Genomic DNA, 18977 nt, shown 5'->3' with positions numbered 1-18977 from the left:
GAAAATCATGGCGAGAAGCTTCAGCTGCCCACCTGCTGCTAGCAGGAAGCCTTTGCAAAGGATTGCAACCCTTGAACTCGGGGAACGCACGTTTGGAAGCAGGCAGGTTGCTGTACGGTTAAGAGTGCCAACATCTGCTTCAAATGCTAGTGACTGCCCGTGGAGTTACAGCCCCTCTTGCTTTCCTCGCTCCAGCTCCCCAGCCAGCCCCTGGTGTCCTGCAGCAGATCAGTGGGTTAGCTCTCCAGACCTCCTCGTTTTCTTTACAAGGTCTGAGTCCAGCTCCACTGATGGCCACAGGAGTCCTTAGCTCCGGACTCAGAGAGCATTTTCTCATGTGTCTGCACAGATTCAAGATTTATGCATTCTGGAGAGCTGTCACCTTCCTCTACTTGCAGTTCTGATGTGAGATTTGGGGATTTGTTAGAGCCACATATGAAAATCTCCAGGCACCTGCTGAGACAGGGGGTGCTTTTAGCTGCATGAAACAGGAGGGCAACAGCAAACACAGCAAAGACAACGGTCCCTCACAGGTTCATTTGCAATTAGAGGGCTTGCTTGCCCTGCAAGAAGCACTTGCTTTTATCTGCTGTCCCTTTCCCCACTGGCTTGCAAAGAGGAATCTGCCGTTGTAGGCAGGCCTGGTCTTGACCTACGCACTCCAAGACCTCAAACCACCTCATCTTCCATCCTTGCTGATACTCCTGTGAGTCAGCCCCGTGCTCTCTGGCTTGCATACCACAGTGCTTTCAGCGCCAGTGTCACAAGCAGTAGAAACGCATGGGGCTTTGGGGCGGGATTCGCACATTTGCCAGTGTAACTGAGGTCCCTTTTGTTTCTAAATGATGATGGAAAAAATTAAAAAGCCAGAAAATGCCTCAAGCAAATGGTGATTTAAAGAAACTCTATAATTAACTGAACTTCTATGAAATAGGAAGGCCTGGAAACCAGAAGCTTAATCTGCCATTCTATCCCACAAGGGGAATCGGGAAGAACTTATGTGGTCTGTTTAATGGTAGCTTCTGACCTAACAGTTTTTATCTCTTAGCAGTAGCTGCCTGGCACTCAGCAAGATGAGCAATTAAAAACAGTAATTCAAGAAAGCAGGAGAATACCTGGTAACCCAGGGAGCATCTTACCTGCCTGTTAAAGTCCAGCCCATTCTGTTCATTTCCTACAATGAAACAAAGAGGAAAAAATATCTCAGTTTTAATGACGGTCAGCATTGATGTAAACTTTCCAGACCTTAGAACACACATAACCAAAGACAGGTCGCTAGCTCAGCTCAGTTTACGGTAAGAGCAAGGAGAGGAGGAGGAAGGTGGAGTCAATGCAAATACAACAATGGAAGTACAAAGGCAGCCTTTGCAACATTTGGTGGTATAAGCCTTTGCTGAAATGTAACAGGAGTGCTTCTGCCTGGGAGATAGCTGGCCAAGCAGCAAGGGTGGGGGAAAGCTCACTGACTGCAAGGGAGATTCCAGCAGAGGTGAGCTGGAGGACATTGCAAATCTCCAGGGAAATCCAGACCAAGGCACTGTACGTAAAGCAAGAACTAACTGTGGGAGAGGCCAGCAAACAGGTGGCCGAGGCTGTTAACCAGGGATCTTCAGGAACCCGTGTGGCACTGAGTAATTACGGGATATCTAAAGGAACAGAGGGTGCTGTGGGGTTGTGCTCAAGAGGCGTCTCCTTGATTCCAAAAGAGATTGGCAGGCACAGGGGGAAAAAATCAGACAGGTTTCAGCCTGAAGGTACCGCACAGGCCCTCACTCATTCCCCTTTGATGATAAACTTCCCCCCCCCTCCATCACACCTGCCAAATTCATCAAGAACATCACAGAGGAAAGGTTGTACGCTCCACAGATATGAATGCTTTAAGGGATTCCACGAAGCCTCTTTAGTTGCAAAGGCAGCCCCAATAAACCCCTTCCCTTCCCTTTGCAATCCACTCCCTAAGTCATACTCTTCCAGTCCAACTGAGTTTTTGATAAACAGTCTTAAATTGTTCACATCCCACCGGCACAAGCCCCCAGGGCCTCCTCCTCCTGTTTTTTCCAGTATAACCTTCCCCATAAATTGTAGCCCGTGCTCTGTGATCTGATCAAGCTTCAACACATCATGTTTTTCAGTTCACATCTCTTGCAAAAAGTTAGAAAGCAGTTAAGTGAGGCTGTGCAGACAGGAGTGCAAATCCAACTCTCCCATTGACTTGCTTTCGTCAATTAAACAAGTCTCTACCCTAATCTAGCATACAGTTTTTCAGCTTGCACCATACACATAATATTCCCAGGTGAATCAGCATGGTTCTTTGAGATCCTTGGAGGGAGCATGCTTGGTAGAATTATTCACAGATGGCAAAATATTTTAGAGTCAAGGATAACAATTTAATGGCACCATGTTCTCTACTATCTAGAAACAGCTCTGGAGATCTAATCTGCAACCTGTTAACAGCATTCACTGTGGAAACTGAGCTGCCTTTGAGCTGTCTTTTTTGCTCTTGTTAGGCTGAGCTGTAGGTCTTTGCTATCAAACAATACCAGAGCACTATTTCACAGCAGAACAAGCCGTTGCCCTCCTCGCTCTGAAATCTCCTCTATCTTCTCACCACCTGCAACTTAACCTAGATCCAGCTCTGCACCTTCTCCCCTAACCTGTCTGCATTTCTGCTGTGCTAGAGCCCATCTTCCTCCCGACCTGCTTCTCAAAGCTTTTTCTCTTCCCAGTCTCAGGCCTTTATCTTCTTCCATGTAATTCCCTGCTCTACTACAACCTCCAACTTGCCACGCGCTTCCGTACTCCTGTGCCTCTCGCTGTAACCAACTGCTCCCTGACCACCTCTCTCCAGCTGCTCCCACCCAAGGAATTTGTTCATTCATTGCGTTCCAGCTCTACGCCCCAAGAGCCAACAACTGCATATATAACGATGGGAATGCTGATAGCGTTAACAGATGATCACAATCAGTATCCACACACCTGAGCAGGACTGTGTGAGGATCTTCAAGGCCTGCAGTTTCTACCTTTGAAACCCATGGAGAGTTGATGCAATCTAAAGGCAGTAGCTAAAGGGAAGAAAGGCAAGGAGGACAGAAGGAGGAAATGAAGTTCTCAGTTGCTAAAATAGAACAGGAAGGAAAAGGTAATCTTCTGGTTTCTTGGATACAAGAGTTCCACTCACGTTCAAATGCTGCGTGTTGATGAGGCAAGATTCAAAGACCTTGAGGGAAATCCCTAGGTCCCAGTGATGATGGCTCTGAGTCACTATCATACACCCCAAATCTTGGAACTTGAGATGCACTCCTGGAACAGTTTCACTTCACATCACCAGCACCAGGCCCAAGTTCTCCAGCATATTCTTTCCTCCTTTTCCAAGCTTCTCATCTCTTATTTTTACCTCTCTTCACAAGCACATGCAGCTGACAGACCTCTACTTTTCTTTTTCCCTTCCTCTCCTACAAGGTCAGACACAGCTTCATCAAAGTCCTACCTTCTGTTCTCTTGCATATCCCACTGCAGATCAACAGAGGTGTTTGGGAGCACTTCAGCCACGTATTTTGTGACAGTGGAGCATACTGCAAATATGCATGGAGGCTGACATTAACTCAGTCGTAGCTTGGGTGTCTAAGTCTGAGATAACTGCCCCAGGCCGTCTTGGTAGACAGCAAGGAGAAATAAGCATCTCCAGAGGCCATTCATCATCTGACCTATCTTAGACGCCTATCTTAAGTTGAGATGAATGGCCCTCTGGAGATGACTATTTCTCTTTATTGACTACAAAGGGACCCAGGGGCAACTAGTTCAGACTTAAGATGTCCAATAGTGAGATATTTAAAACTGGGTGAGGTGATTTCTAACTCCCAGTGGTTATGTAAATGGGAGCTGGATACACAAATCTCTTCAGTGTGTCAGCAGGACCAGTGAGTGTTTGTGCACAGATTTATTTGCAAACAAATCTCGGCTTTTTTCACTTCAGTAAAAGCTTATGTTTGAGTAAAATTAAAATGAAACGAGCTGCAAGCCAAGGGTTGGGTGTGATAGGGATAACAACTCTCCCCTTTCAGTTATATCAGTAACTTTCCTACAAATATTTTTAAAATAGACTCAGTTTCCTGAGTTTCTATCAACATCAGGACTTACACTGAAGCAGTCATTTCTCTCCTTAAAGGAACGGGCTGTTCAAACAATGAGAATCTGCACTTAAGATTTAATCTTTTCTAGCTCCAGGAGATAAAAAGAAAGAAAAGTGTAAGTGGCAGCAGATTCTCGGCTGCTGTAAACTGCCAGAACTCCACTAATTTTAATGGAGCTTCACACCAGCCAACAACTTGCCTCTTGCCACACCAGTCAGACACAATGGGATCCAAAGTCTCCAGCGTCTACTAGACGCAGTCCTCCCCTCCTTAAATTGCTTCAAACTGGGGAAGCCCTGGGATTTAAATGGAGAAAGATTGCTTTGAGCCCCTTGCACTACAGTTCCCAGGAGCTTCCCCATCAAAAAAGCCTTCAGCCCCCTCTTTATGGGTGTTCCAGACAGGGGGGGAAAGGCAGCGATAAGCTCAGCTGGCTCCCTGCAGCACAGCAGACAGGGACTGTGCTGCTCTCCTTGGTTCACCTGGCAGCTGTTTTGCATAGCACTGGCATCAGATCTGGTGCGAGTTTGCCTGGGGAGGTTTCTCTGGGGATGGGAGCAGCAGAACAGTTCCGGACAGCTTCCCCCCACCCGCTGCTGTTCCCCCTGCCTGGAACACCGCATTTGCTCTGAAAACCCAAGACATGCGCTCTATCAGAGCCGACATGATTCCCACTGGAAGCTGCCAAGCCAGTCCGGCACTTGAGGATTAAAGCGCTGTAATGGGAGAAAAGTAAAATCAAGATTGCAGTGTGCCTTCATCTTCACAAGGCAAACACATGCAGCAACATGCAGATGTCACCTACGGGGAGTGACAGCGCCCATGGCTTTTCGCCCAATGACAAAAGCAGGGCTGCAACCAGAAGGCTAGCCTTATCCCCCTTCCCACCCAGGTACACACTTAATTCACCTCACAGTTTGATCTCAGCTGCACAGAAGGGACAGGGAATTAGAAGGTGATTTCAATCTTTAGCAGGTGTTGGGGAATTCCCACAGGGAATCAGTTTTCTGCCACGTGCATTTGGGAGGGAAATTCAGAACAGCTGAATGGTGATGGAGGAACAGCGCCAGGCAGACACCAGGCAGGAGATTCAGCTGCCTTCGTTAGATGTCTAACTTTTAGGTGTCTAATTCTGAGCCAATTGCTCTAGGCTCCCTTTACAGCCAGGGAGAGGAAGCAGGCACTTCCAGAGGGCAATTCATCTCGCCCCTGAGATAGACAGCAGAGAGCTGAATCACCTTCTGGAGATACCTATTTTCATCATTGACTGTACAAGGAGCCTGGGGTGAGTAGGTCAGACTTCAGCCTCAAAGTATTAAGTATCTAAAATTCAGATTAATCTCACCTATCCTGAAGATTTTAGCACTCCAATTGCTAAAGCACAGTGCCATTAGAGATTGACAAAGCAGGCCAGATGCAGAATGCCTTTCAATGTATGTTTTCTAGAAGCTGTGAAATTAAATTGCTCACATTAACTGAGAGAAGAATCAAATCTCTCACCTCAACACATGAAGTTAAAAGATTACTTGAGAGCAGCTAAAGAAAAAAGTGGCAACAATTATTGTAAGTATGAACAATACTGGACCCATATGCTGTAAATGAAGCAAAATGCTCACCTGCACTGAGAAGGATGTGGTTCTATTAAGCAAAAGAGATATTTAGCATCAAATACACTCCTCAGGATTTCAATTCACTTTGAAGATGCAAGCAAATACCAAGTCATAGCCCTCACGCTACTGTTCCCAGCAGTCACACCAGCAACTTCTCCAGAACTAGCAAGAAAAGCCCTGTGTGATAGGAGCTCACTTAAATCACCTTCTCTCCACTTTAGTGGCTACCCCTGATTCTCTCCAGCTGTGTCCAGTGGCACTGGGGAGCAGAAACTGCAGCTGAGCAGACACCAGTCAGTTCCTGGATCCTTATGTGCCCAGCTGGGATGCTTGCTGTTCCCAAGGCTTACCTTACAAAGTGCTTTTTAAAGGGAGCAGGGAAAAGTGCGAACAGGATGGGGAGTTTTTGAGGCAGCCAGGTAGGGCTGCAGTTTTCATGTTAACCATTTGCTCTAAAGACACAAACAGACCAAACCAGGGCATCGGAGCATCTCCATGGGAAAGTTAAGGCTTGTTAGCAAGAAAAGTGAATCTATGCTGACTCAGTCAGACAGCTACTGACTCCAGGGGAAGCTTTCACTGAGGACTCGTGTTTCATTTGGGTGGAAACCCCTGGGTTATAAAAACACCTCTCCTTTGTCAGCAATGCCTCAAAGAAACCCCATCTTCTAGTCTCACTGCAGCTGAGTGCAATATACCCTTCGTGTGGGGCAGGGAGCAGGGGGAGAAAGCAGGACAGCGAGTGTGGGAGACTCGGGCAGTTTCCAGAAGGAAACCCGAGGGCAGCAGTTGTTCCCACGGAAAACATTTCACTTGCAGGGGCTGGGAGAGGGCAAGTCTCTCCTCTTAGACCAGAGGCAAGAGACAGATCAGACCAGCTCTTCCTTTGCCCCTCTAATTCAAGTCAAACCAGCCTTTTGTTCCCTTCCCCCTCCCCATCCTTTTTTATCCTCTTCCATAATGGGATGTTTAAGAAAAAAAATAAAATAACCCAACCTCAAACCCTAATCACCTTCATTTGAATTTCAAATATCCCCCTCCTGGCCTCCCCCACGCCCCAACTGACTCGGAGCTGGGAATATGGAAATTTCTTCTGCTTGCCTTAAATGTGGCTGTGCTATGAAAATCATCAGCCTTATGCAAATCCTGAGCAGGCCCAATTGCCATAGCAACCAGCTGTTTCCAGCCCAACTGCTGCTGCTTTCATTTATTCGGGGCTTGTCCTGCGGCTGTGCATGGCTGCAGGGGGAAGAGAAAAGAGAAATCCTGGAGGCTTTGAGGAAAGTTTCACCAGGGAGAGCCAGCCTTGGAGAGCAAAGGTGTAGCCAAGGACTAAGCTCAGTGTGGGGCCAAGGAAGGCCAAGTTTCCTCAAAAGACTTTGGCCTGGCAATCTGTTTCCAGCCCAATCTGAAGACGTAACAACAAAAGGCAAAAGAAAACCCTGCAGCCCTTAGCTTGCCTGCTGAGTGCAACAAGGAGCATTCCTGTGCACAAAGCAGCACAGCCTGAGCACCCACCAACTCATCTCACACAAGCCACGGCACTGCTCAATCTGACATCCCTTGCTTCCGCACGTTTCCTTTTGCCTGAGTTAGAAGCTGACACAGAGGTCAGAGCCTCCGTACCCTATTCCAGCATGAGCCATCATGTTTAAGAGACCCTACCCCAACACCTGCGACTGGAATACAACAAACAGCAGCCTTCCCAGAGCCCAGCAGAGATCAGGGCTACATTCTGCCCGGAGTCGTAACCATCCCTGGGGAGAGCAACACCTGCATCAAAGAGCTTACACCCTGGCAAAAAGACAAGCGAAGAGATCGGGACCCTCACTTTGGAGCTGAAGAACAGAGATAGACTTAGTTAAGGTTGTACAGGGAATGCGTGGCAGAGGCAGACTGAGACAGGGTCTCTGTTTTTCCGTCCACCCTGATATGGATTTAATGCAGAATGCACTCACATAGAAGCCAAGGTACTGAGAGTTTTTGCTTGGGTGGAAGTTTTGGTGTTCAGTTTCAGAGCTGCCTTAGCTTTCTCTCCTCCACTGCCAGGGGACTGTAGGTGTCTTGCAGAGGCAGTGGAAGAAGGTGGCTCATGCTGACATCCCTCCACAGGCACAAGCTGGCTGAAGTTGAGGATGGAGGGGAGAAGAATGACATTCACAGGAGTGTCTCCTCAGATGGGACACTTTGCAAGACCACAAGAGCAGACGCATCATAGCTCCTTACCACTTTCATTTCCTTGGGGTTTAAAGGAAAGGTTCTTTCTTACCCTCAGAGAGAAGATATCTGCTTTATTGCTTCCTAATGCACTCGGGTAGGTCACCCAAGCCGTGAGGGTTAGATAACCCTGCTACCATTGGCACCCAAGTCAGAAGCAGGCCAAAATCCCAGCTTTCTGGCTCCATGTGCCCTCCCCATGAAACCGCTCTCCTCTACCTGGCTGCTGCTCTTCCAGATCCCAGACCCGACAGAGCTGGGTGAAGGTGCTGGGGCAGCCAACCACCACCGTCCCAGGGACGGATACCAGCAGCTCCCAAGGCAGCAGTAATGCTGTCGGACTGTCCTATATTGCACCCACACATACGCACCCCAGCTCCTCTCCCCGTGTGCTGGGATGCCCATCACGCACCCCGCCCTGGGCTCCTGGCAGGCTGGCCAGTTCCCCGTGTTCCAGGGTGGGGAGGGAAGATGTTCAGAGCGCCTGCAGCTATTCAGTTACCGATGGTTGTGTTTGAAGAGCTTCCCTATCGCCCTTTTGTTAAAGCTTTGGCTTCCCCCCCATAGCCTCAACAGATGAAATCAAAGGGAAGTAGCTTTGCTTGGTGTAACCTGTTTTGATCAAGCAGATAAACGGGGAACAAGTGTCTGACACAAACAAACAGACAGACGGAGGCAAGTCCCACCTCAGCATTTTGTTGCATCAGATACAGAGGGCTTAGATAAACCACAAGAAGGGGGAGATCTCTGCCTCTCGGCTTGAAGACCAGGGGCGACACTCTGCAGTGCCAAGCCCCCACAGTTCCCATAAAAAAAATCAACCCAGAACTTGCTGGCATGGCTTTCATCAGTTTAAAAAGATGAAAAGAGCTTACAGCCAAGCATAAAACTCACGCTTGTCATTACCCCCCATGGAGTCAGCAGGACTGCCTGCAAGCACAGCCACAGCTGCCTCATGCCAAGTGTTAAACCACACTGGCATCACATATAGGAAAGGGTAAAGAGGACCCTCAAACTGGAGAGATGACCCAGTGCTTGGACTGGGGCTGACCTACATGTCTCCTGGGCGATGGGGGAAGGCAGTCAGACCCATGGCCCTCGTGGGAGAAACTCATGCCTATTCCCCTCTTCCCCCTCACACACATAAAAGGCAGAGTTAAAGTAAAGGAAGGATTAAGATTCACAGGACTCGGCAGGGTAGGTGATATTCCTTAGCATTGGTTTTGTTTTTTGGGTTTTTTTTCTTAATCATAGCTGTTTGTAAAATGGCAAAATTTCACCACAACCAGTAGACATGGTGGGGTGGAATGAAACAAACATAGAGTTTTGGAGAACATCTTACTAAAAAGCTTTGAAATATTTTCTATGAAATTGGTGTGGATGAAAAAAGAAAACAAAAAGCTTAGCTTTCCTAACCTCCTATGAAAGATGAAAAATTTTGACAATTTTCTCAAAACCGAAAAACCCCCACGATTATTTTAAACCCTTTCAAAGTAAAACAATGCCCCGAATTACCTTTTTTTCCCCTCTAAGCCTAGAACTGGCAGAGATATGAAAGGGTGAGATTATGCTTCTGCTACTGACACTTCCCATCAGATCTTTAGGCATCAGTTTTAGATCAAGGGCTTGGTTTACAAAAGCATTTTGGCACCCAACTCCCTTCAGAATTTTTTTTTTTTTAATTCTTCTTGGAGCCAGTCTGCATCTTTTGGTGATGAAAGGCCTTTGTAAATATGCACCTAGAAGGATTTCCATTCTTTATAAGCTAGAATATTGTTAATTTGGTAACTGCCCTCTCCTTTGGGGGTAATAAGATTCCTGGGGAGCTGTGTGGCTTGGTCCAATTCATTAGGAAATGGGTCTTCAATTAATGAGTCATTGGAAAACAGATTTTCCCACATGAAGCTAGTAAACAAAACACTAAACTATTAGATGTTGCAGTAAATATTCCTCTAACGATGTGTATAAGGGAAAATAAAAACTTCCAAGTAAGTTCAGTACAAAGAGCTTTGTTGCTTATAAACAGAACGGTCGGAAAGAGGAAAAAAAACAAAACAAAAACCTGACAAAGGTGCGTAGCGGTTTTAGGTAAAGCATCGAGGCAGACCCTCCGTGGGCTTGGCTGGTGGTGACTGCCGGTGGGGCTGATGTGCCAGGTTACATCACCTGAAGTAAAACATCTATGGCTGAGCAATAGCGTGTGATCCTGCCCTGGCCACCCTCTTCTCTGAGGGTCCTGCAAGGGACCGGTCACCCCGCAGCAGGGGCTAGGGCTGTTTGCTACAGAGTCCCACAAGAAGGTCCTGACTCTGCAGCGTCTCTCATCACAGCTAGGTCTGATGTGGTGATCTCTGAAGATCCCCAACAGATCAACGAGTTACGGGGACTGCATTAGAAAAAATAATATTTTAAACAGGTTCCTTGTATCAGTCTGCAGGGAATTGTCACTTCTGCAAACCAAGGAGATTTGCTTGTTCTGATTTCCCTGCTTGATTTGAAGACTCCTAGAGCTAATGCTGCTGCAACCATTTTTGTTATTTTAAAACAAATTGACTTCACTTCTCTGCTTTCTTTTCACAATTACCACTAGAAAGAGGCGCTACAGCTAACACTAATTGCTGTCTGGGAAGCTTAAGCTGAAAACCATATTTTATCCAATCAACTGTGGTGCTAGCTTCTCGCCTATTTAACACCACTGACTACAACATCAGCAGCCAGAGTCTCCCACTACATTTAGTAACAGCCAATACCAAAACCAAATATCAACTCTCATTACAGCCTTCCCTAACCTTGATTCAACTATGCTATCCATCAACTCTGTGTGCCAAGATGCCTGAAACATTTCAGGAGACTCTGGTTCCCAATTTAAGGCCTTGTAACAGGTACCAGGGTTTTTTGAAAGAGCTTGGGAAGTTGGGGACCTGTTTGTTGCTAGGTAGCTTGGAAATACTAATCTCAAAAAATAACTTGGGGTCATCTGAAAGTCCTGAGCAGAAGCTGGCCTGACCAAAGCCAATTAGAGTTCATGGACTTGAACAGACCAGATTTTATCTCTACCTTAGATTATGTCAAATAACCCAGCTTAATAGCTAAGAGCACAGAGGATTTCTAGTCCTCAGTGTAAGGTGTAAATAAAGGGGTAGTTTTAGTCCCGCTAAAACATGCCTAGAGTTCTCTGGCTTTACCAAGATCTCATTTTTTCAATGTTATCTCAAATGACAGAATTAGAAGAGAAACAGTAAAATCATTCCACGTGAAGTTTTAATCTGTTGTTACACAGCCCCTCCACCCCAAGCTTAGGGCTCTTCATTACTCAAAGAACAATGATTCCTCTATATTGTCTCTACTAGTTTTGTTTTTAAAAGGTGTTTATTTCTAAGTCTGTAGATGAACCTCATGGTGTCTAATAATCTTAATTTGTTATACCTAGTGGGTGCTAAAATATTTCTTATTGCTGTTTATTTGCCTAAAAAGTAATTTGACCACGAGCCTTTGTGAAATTACAGACTCGAGGTCTTGCATTCAAAGCCCAGTACAGGCAGTGGCAGTCAGAAGTGATGCCAGAAAATACAAAACTGATTTTTCTGGTGTATATCACACCTTGTGGCAGTGCAGAAGTTGGTAGGTAACCTGGCAGAAATTATTGTGAACACTAGTGCTATCAGCTTCAAAGGATCACCCTGTTCTTCAGCTTTCCATATTCAAGGAAAACTGAGGCTTCTAGACACAGAGCAGCAAGAGTCTGAGCAGCCATCAGGTGGGAGTGGCAGAGATGAGAAACCCAATCGTGCTTCAAGATCAAGAACGATAAATTTTTGCTGGAACTACCTAGCTGGATTTGATTATTCGCAAAGTCCCTCCCATTTTTCTTCATATACGTGGCCAAAAAAGGCTTAGATCCCTGGAGAGTTTTGTCTAAGGAAGAACTCTGTGTAAAATGAAGAGCTGTTTGTGCTAAACTGAGCAGACCGAGACTATTTCAATGGCTTTATTCCTTTGGCAAGATGTGACTGTATTTCCATGGTAAAACTGCAGAGGACATTACTGAGACACACACTGATTCACTGCTGTTACAGAAGGGTCTCGCACGCTGATCGAGATATGAACACAATCCTAGCCCAGAGCGCGTTCTTGACCAACTCCCAGGCTGGCTGGAAGAGTGCGATGTAGCAGCAACAGGAGTCAAGCAAAGCACGGGCAGAAACTTCCAGCACACACCCCCCTCTTTTCTTTTCTTTCCCTTCCCTCCTCGGGCTCCCTTGCCTGCCCCCCACATCCCGGACCCTCCTTACCTGGCTCCACCTGGTCAGGTTCATGCCGAGTATCTGTGGAATCTGCCGCATCACCGCTCATCTTGATCTCTGGAAAAGGAGGCACAACTGATTTTAATAACAGGTCACAGTCCCAGGCAACAGGCACATGTGGCTTCCACTAAACAGCACAAATGAATGTGTAATTATAATAAACCATCAGACTTTCAAATTTCTGGTTCCTCAACATACAGTCACTAGAATATTCATCAGCTCCGAGGATGCACTTTCCCTCCTGTTGCTCTTTGCATCCCCCTCATTCCTTTCCCCCCTCCCCAGTTTGCTGCTGTGTTCTCGCCTTCCGCATCATTCCTCTCCTGCGCAGAGCGTGAGGGGTTGTTTAACCTCCCAGCCCCAGTGGCCTATTCCCGAGCTTCGTGCAGGCTTCCCAAACCAGCTGGTGTGGCTCTCAGTTTGACACCGTCCTCCACCACACCTGTAGAGGCAGGGGAACCCTCCCAGCTTTCCCATCCTCTCCCGCATCCACTCCTTGTCCCTGGGCCAGCGCTTGGTGCTGCACAAAGCACATGCAGGGTGGTCCAGCCTCAGCAAGGCAGGCACAGGGCAAGATGCTCTCAGAGAGGGAAGCGAAGCCCCTCTTCTACTCTCCCTTCCTTGCAAACTCAGCTTGTTTCTCTCATTACATCTGATCCCTATTTGCAAACTACTTACCCTGCTTTCTCCCACATCCCGGTGCTCACACCCCTTGCAAACCACGAAGAAGCTGCCTTGCTCCAAAGCACTGTCCCCAACCCAGGAGCAAGAGTGCTTTGCCATCAAGCTCCTGCAGATTTCCCCCCATCCTTATCAATGCCAATGAATTTGTCATTTACCCTTGAAGTGATGGCTGCCACCACACCCGGGGCCACGTTCTCCTTCAGGGACAGCTGAAAGAAAAGGTGGGAACAGTCAACTTTACACTGGGTTGCTCATCTCCTGCTTAAAAGAGGCAAAGTACCCATCAGTGAAAGAAGGAAGAATACCTATTCAAATTCAGATGGACACCCCCTCAGCTATTCTACCCTTTGCATGGGAATTTTAACTCTTTCCAGGCTAGTTGGGGATAAAATATATAGTAATAATTTTTTTATAGAGAACCAACTGATTTGCATGTGCTTCCTGCAGCCAATCCTGGCCACAGAAGTCATCTGATTTGCATCGGGTAATAACAACAGTGTGGAAGCTGGGCCAGCGTTTGCTGTGGTTTTGCTGGGGTAGAAAAGGCAGGTGGAAGCCTTCTTAAAGGTATCACGCAAACCTTTTCCTCTTTCCTATATATGCCTTATATTATTCCCCAACAGCCAAAAGGGTGAGAAGAACCCTATAGGTTTTTATACTCGTTTCCCTCTATTACTCACACTAAAACAGGCAGGCCTTTTTGCTTATTCTGGTTTTCTTTTCTCCTATTGAGACTTCCAGTGTGCAAATTGCAGATGATCTGCTTTTTGGTCAAAACTGAATAGCTTTGTTTAGGTTAAAGTTTGAAATATTTTCTTCAGTAAGTGAATAAAGGAAGAAAAAAATGACAAGATTTTATACCAGAGACAGAGTGCAGAAACATTCACATGCTTCCTTTCCTTAAATTGTATTAAGGAGTGAGGAGGGGGAAGGAGACAGAAAAGAATTGTGGGATTATTTTTTTTTGCCCCTTCAAATAAACCCTCTGCAATTAAGACATGAACATTCAGTGGGGCTTCTAAGCATTTCTACTGCAGGAAGAGTAATTATCATCAGCTATAAACATTTTCTTTTCTTGTAATACTGCCAAGGGACCCTAACTTAGGCAATCTACAAAGCACAAAGTTCCACTTGCTGCCAAAAAGTATTAAAAAAAAAAAGCCAAGTTCTCATAAAATAGAGTAAGAAAAATCTTAAACTATGCAGAAGTTCGGTGCTTGCTTTAGTGAGAAAGTCTGCAAGTTTGAAAGAAGAGTAAAGTAACGCAGGTTTCATTGTGAGCAAACAAATAACAAATTAATGCATTTTAGTGAAAGAAAACTATCTAATTCCCAAGAGCAAGGAGCCCCTTATGGTCATAGAGCAAGACAGAGCCAAAGAAGGGAAGATGCAAAAGCAAACCACAAGAAGCTCTCTGCCTCTTGCAGGAGTAAGCCCTCAGCCCCTCTGCCATTTATAACCCAGGGTGGGTGGGGAGGAAAGAAGGAATTGCAGCTGCAACTTGGTTACATGTCACATGCTATCCATCAGTTAACTTCCCTCCTCCTGGAGTCAGGAGATAACAAGGTACCCTGTGATTCTCTCATACATAGAGCAGAAGAATTTTATTTCACAAAGATTCAAATTCCCATCATAAATGTACACAAGTTCTTACAGTTTAAATATCGGGGCGGGGGGGATACGGACGGGACAGGAAGAAAAAGAAAACGCTTTTCATCAAAGCCTACTGCTCTGAGTGGTTTGGGGCTGGCCAGCTTTTGTATCCTTATGGACAGCAGTGCAGCACCAGACATCCTCCAAGGGATCCTTGAGAACAAGGAGCAGACATACAGAGGAATTACTTTCTAATATGATATAAGTGTAACCAAGATAAAGGCAACACCATTTTATTTACACTCAAGAGTCTTCCACTATAAACGAGGACAGAGTGATGCCTCTGGATTTGACCCCCTCTCCATATGAAAAAAAATCTCAAGACAAGACAGGCTGTGAGACTTCGAGTCCAAATAATGCAGGCTCCTTCCATTCAGCTTTGCCAGGTTGGCAATATACAGAGAATATGCAGGCTAGTAAAAAAATCTCTGGGAAAAATAATGCAACTTAGGACTGCCTAACTCCTAACCACAGCCCTATTAGAAGCCGCCACTGCGGCCTGGGCCATATTAAAAATGTGCTGCTATACCTCAGCTAGCAAACATACCTGGAGTAGGGGTAGTCTGGTTTGTTCACTTAGACCAAAGAAACTATACCAGTGCAGACACTTCTCTGGGGATGTATCTGCATCTATATTTTTGCTGAAACAAATGGTGTCAGCAAATAAAGCTTTCCCAAGCCCTTATTCCTCATAGTTGTTCAGACATGGGTGCTAGGGTAAACCAGCCTGATGACTTTCAAAGGAAAAACAAAAGCTGGTGGGAAGGGGGGGTGGGTGGAACTCAGCTTGGCCAAGACCATTACCTGGAACCTATTGAATTTTCTGTACCAGAGGTGCCCAAGCCCCTCTGGAGGCTGTGGGAAGGTGAAATAGCCAAATGCCTGGGGAGGAGGCAGTGGTACACGCCAGGGAACGTGCTGCTGCAGGGAAATCCTCTTGGCAGGGAGGAGGGTGTGCGGAGCAGCCCACCTTCACCTTGCACGCTGCATCTCCTCTGCACGGCCAGGGAAGAAAGAGCAAACCTCTGCAAGCAGCTGGCTGCAAGGCCTTGCTGTTCAGGGACCCCAAGACTGAACACGCTGAACTGCCTTTGCACAAGGGTAAAGAAACACCCTCCCACCAGCGCTGGGCTCTGGCACATGAAAGTGGTTGGGCCCAGGCTGGCCTCCCTCCTTGCAAAAAGACCGCTTAAATCTTCGGTCCTTCTGACAGACGGCAGGGTGGGATGATTTGGGAGAATGGAAGTTCAGCACGCACCCAGCTCTGCGCAGCTCCTGGCCAAATCCACCCTGGGAGTGATGCCACTGGCTTTGACAGAGGGCACAGTATCAATTTTGGGAATCTTCTCATGAAGACAGAGTCGCCCACAAGCAAAGCAGATGGGTGGATAGGAGCCTGCGGGGGATGCGTCCCTGAGAGACACCACACACAAGCACACCCATCACAGGTGCTCAGACTAGTCAGGCTCACACGCCGAGCCAAGACCACGAGCCTCACACCTCCTGCAGCCTCTCCTTGCAGCCGGCCGCGCAGCGCCGAGGGATCCCCAGCTGCCCTCCCCGTGGCTGGCACAGGGAGCCAGCCTGCTCGGTGGGGGACCAGCCAGCCTCAGAGGGGCTGCTGGCATCCCAGAGGGCCGGCCTGCTCGGTGGGGTACCAGCCAGCCTCAGAGGGGCTGCTGGCATCCCAGAGCCATGGAGAGGCTGCAATGCAGCCATGGAGCGGAGGCTTTGGCCATCTTTGCCGTCCCACTGCAGGCTGACACTGTTAGGTGATGGCATTGCTGCAGCATCTGCCTTACCCTGCAGGCCTGTCTGTGAGCCCACATGAAGGCAGGGCCTGTTGAGGGGCTACAAGCACTGAGCACGAACCCCTAGGTCTTCCCTGCACAGCAGGACCACCAAACTGCTGCAAGCCAATAGGTATGCAAAGGGAATGAGCCTGGGACCGACCGATGGATGTATCCACCCTCTCCCCTCCAAACCTGGGGACAACACGCAGTGTCTTGTGCTGCAGAAAGCACCGGACACAGGTCACTAGCAGGGCACACGGCTCCCGTATCCCAAACACCCTGCTGCCTGACCCTACCACAGAAGGGCTGTCAGGATCTGGCCTTCACTGCTGCCGCTGCTCTGCTCCTATCCCAGCGTCACCCCCAGCTCCAGCATGCCCAAGGATGCAGTCCTCCCGCTCGAGCACAGGGGCTTCAGCTGAGGGCAGAAGCTAAACTCACTCTGTCAGAGCGAGCCAGAGCTCAGCACAGCTCCAAGGGATTTGGCAGTGTTCGTTTTTCTTCCCCGGATAATGGCAGACGGGAGGTCTGCTCAACAAAGGTGTGAGGCTACCTTCTGGATCAGACCCCCTGGAAGGAGTCTCTCTCTTTCCAAGCATCCTTGTTCATTCATTCCTCACTCAACCCAGCCTCCTACAGCTCCCTCCTCATTCATTTCTTCCTCCTTTTCCCTCTTTGTCATTAACTTTTCTCCTTCCGACCCACATCCCATCTCGCTCTCACTCTCAGACACACACCCCCCTCCACCCTTGCCGCATCCCTCTGTGAATTTATCCCCTCTCACTCCTCCCAGCTTTATCCCAATGACTGGATCCACAGGTCAAGCACTAAATGCTCATTTTCTAGGTACCCAAGAGACTTCTGCGCTCTGCTCCCTGACCCACGTTAGGGCTGGCAGCGCGCGCGGTGCGCCCACATTGTGGGCATGGCTTGGCAGCCCCCTAAATAGGATCAGGGCAGCATCCATCCCCAGGTAGGAATGCGGGCACTTAACCAGGCACTAGCTGCGATAGCTGACTCCAGCAGGAGAAAAGAAGAGGGAAAGGAGGGAGGAAAAGTCACAGGAATCAGAGCAATCCCATTTCCTGCCCAAGTCCGCGGTCTCAGCTACATGGTGAGCTCCAGCCCGATCCTTCCTCAAGTGCTCTTTACCTGCGTGCACAGACTCCAGGTTCACCATCCTGCTGGTGGAGGGAAATCCACGGTGTGCCCAGCCTCCTGCCGTCAGCCCCAGGTTGCCAGGGGCTGCCAGTTTGCCCTCCCTCCTCTGCCACCCGCTGCCTCTCAAACCGGGCGTGGGTCCGTTCCCGAAGGGACCTAGAGCTCCATTGCCTGTTGCCATGCAGGGCCAGGTGAGCATGCGGCGCCGCGCCACGCCTCGCCCCACCTCCGGCTCCCTTGGGTGCCCTGACACCCAGCAGCCTGGCGCCCGGCCCATGCAAAAGCACCCATTTGCATATTAGTAACTCGGGAATGGATGAGTCCCTGCAGCGCTACCAGGGCGTGGGGTGGGGTGGGAAGGAGGGAGGAAGGAAGGCAGGCGGTTTGCCCGCCCTCAGCTGCGCAGATGCACCCCACAGCACCTGCCTGCTGGGCTGCAAGCAGGGGGCTTTGTGGGGGCTCCGCCATCAGCCCCAGATCCGAGTTGTCCCGTCCTGGATGGGCTTTTGGCTCTGCCCCTTGCAATGCACGGGGAAGAGAGGCCAAGGCATCAAGCCAGGCTGGGCAGCAGCCACCAGCACCCAGAAGGGAAGGCATCTGAGCTGCGGGAGCAGCCCCTCCAGTGAGCAGTCCTTTCACTTCGTTTCTGGCCGCTCTGATAAACCCTGGGGTCTCAGAGTGAGCCATGAGAGCAGCCTGTGTGGTTGAGTCCTTGCAGTCCCTAGGTCTGGGCTGAACCCGAATGATGCCATATGAAACAATCAGCACGAAAAGGAAAGTTAGGAGCAGAAGGGTAACCTGACTTGGCTAAAGACACAGGGCAGGGTTAGGATCAGCACATGGAGACTCCGCTTTCCTGACCTGTGCTCTGTGTGGTTCGTCAGTCCCCCAAGAAGAGGAGAGAAGTGGCAGACAGCCTCTTCCTCCTCCATGTTGTTTAAAGCTGCAGTATTTAACCGACTTCCAGGGAAGCCAGGAAAAAAAATCCCCCTAACGTTGGCTTCTTCTGTAGGAAGCTGCCAGAGGCCAGATCCTGAGCCTACGCTCAGTGCTGTGACGGGGACCAACAGTCACCCTGACGGACCCTGGCCCTGCGGTTGCTCCCTGTCCCTGCCGTGCACTACCTTATGACCCCCACCACAGCCCGGGGTAGCAGGATGCCTGCGCTAAACGCCTGAGCTCCAGCGCTGCTCAAACCCCTCCTGAAAGCGTTAACACGCTCAATCGGTAGCTGCCAGGTACAAGCTATCACACATTCATCTCTCCCTGGCTAATTCACGTTCCAGGGCTCTCTGCTTTCCCACATACTGCTCTCCCTCCCTGGAAAGACAGGTTTCTCTGAAGAGATGGGTGGGCGGTCGGGCAGGCTCTGGAGCCTCACCTCCAACCCCATCCGACATTATGGGGCTGGAGTGCCTGCCCGCG

At 48.6% G+C, this 18977-nt stretch overlaps 1 protein-coding gene across 1 annotated transcript in view; it reads right to left on the bottom strand.

The window, feature by feature from the left end:
• The window catches only part of POU2F3 (POU class 2 homeobox 3), a 41749-nt gene extending 24178 nt beyond the window's left edge, over nucleotides 1–17571 (bottom strand). Inside the window, exons 1-3 of the mRNA XM_009698608.1 lie at nucleotides 17544–17571; nucleotides 12250–12318; nucleotides 1140–1174 (exon numbers count right to left, since the gene is read on the bottom strand). Of these exons, the coding sequence (XP_009696910.1) occupies nucleotides 1140–1174; nucleotides 12250–12318; nucleotides 17544–17571 (132 nt within the window). The remainder of the gene's footprint in view (nucleotides 1–1139; nucleotides 1175–12249; nucleotides 12319–17543) is intronic.
• Nucleotides 17572–18977: the final 1406 nt, after the last annotated feature.

This window comes from Cariama cristata, unplaced genomic scaffold, assembly GCF_000690535.1.
Source record: "Cariama cristata isolate BGI_N322 unplaced genomic scaffold, ASM69053v1 scaffold12504, whole genome shotgun sequence".
Classification (NCBI taxonomy): Eukaryota; Metazoa; Chordata; class Aves; order Cariamiformes; family Cariamidae; genus Cariama; species Cariama cristata.
This window is presented reverse-complemented; position numbering and strand designations above follow the sequence as displayed.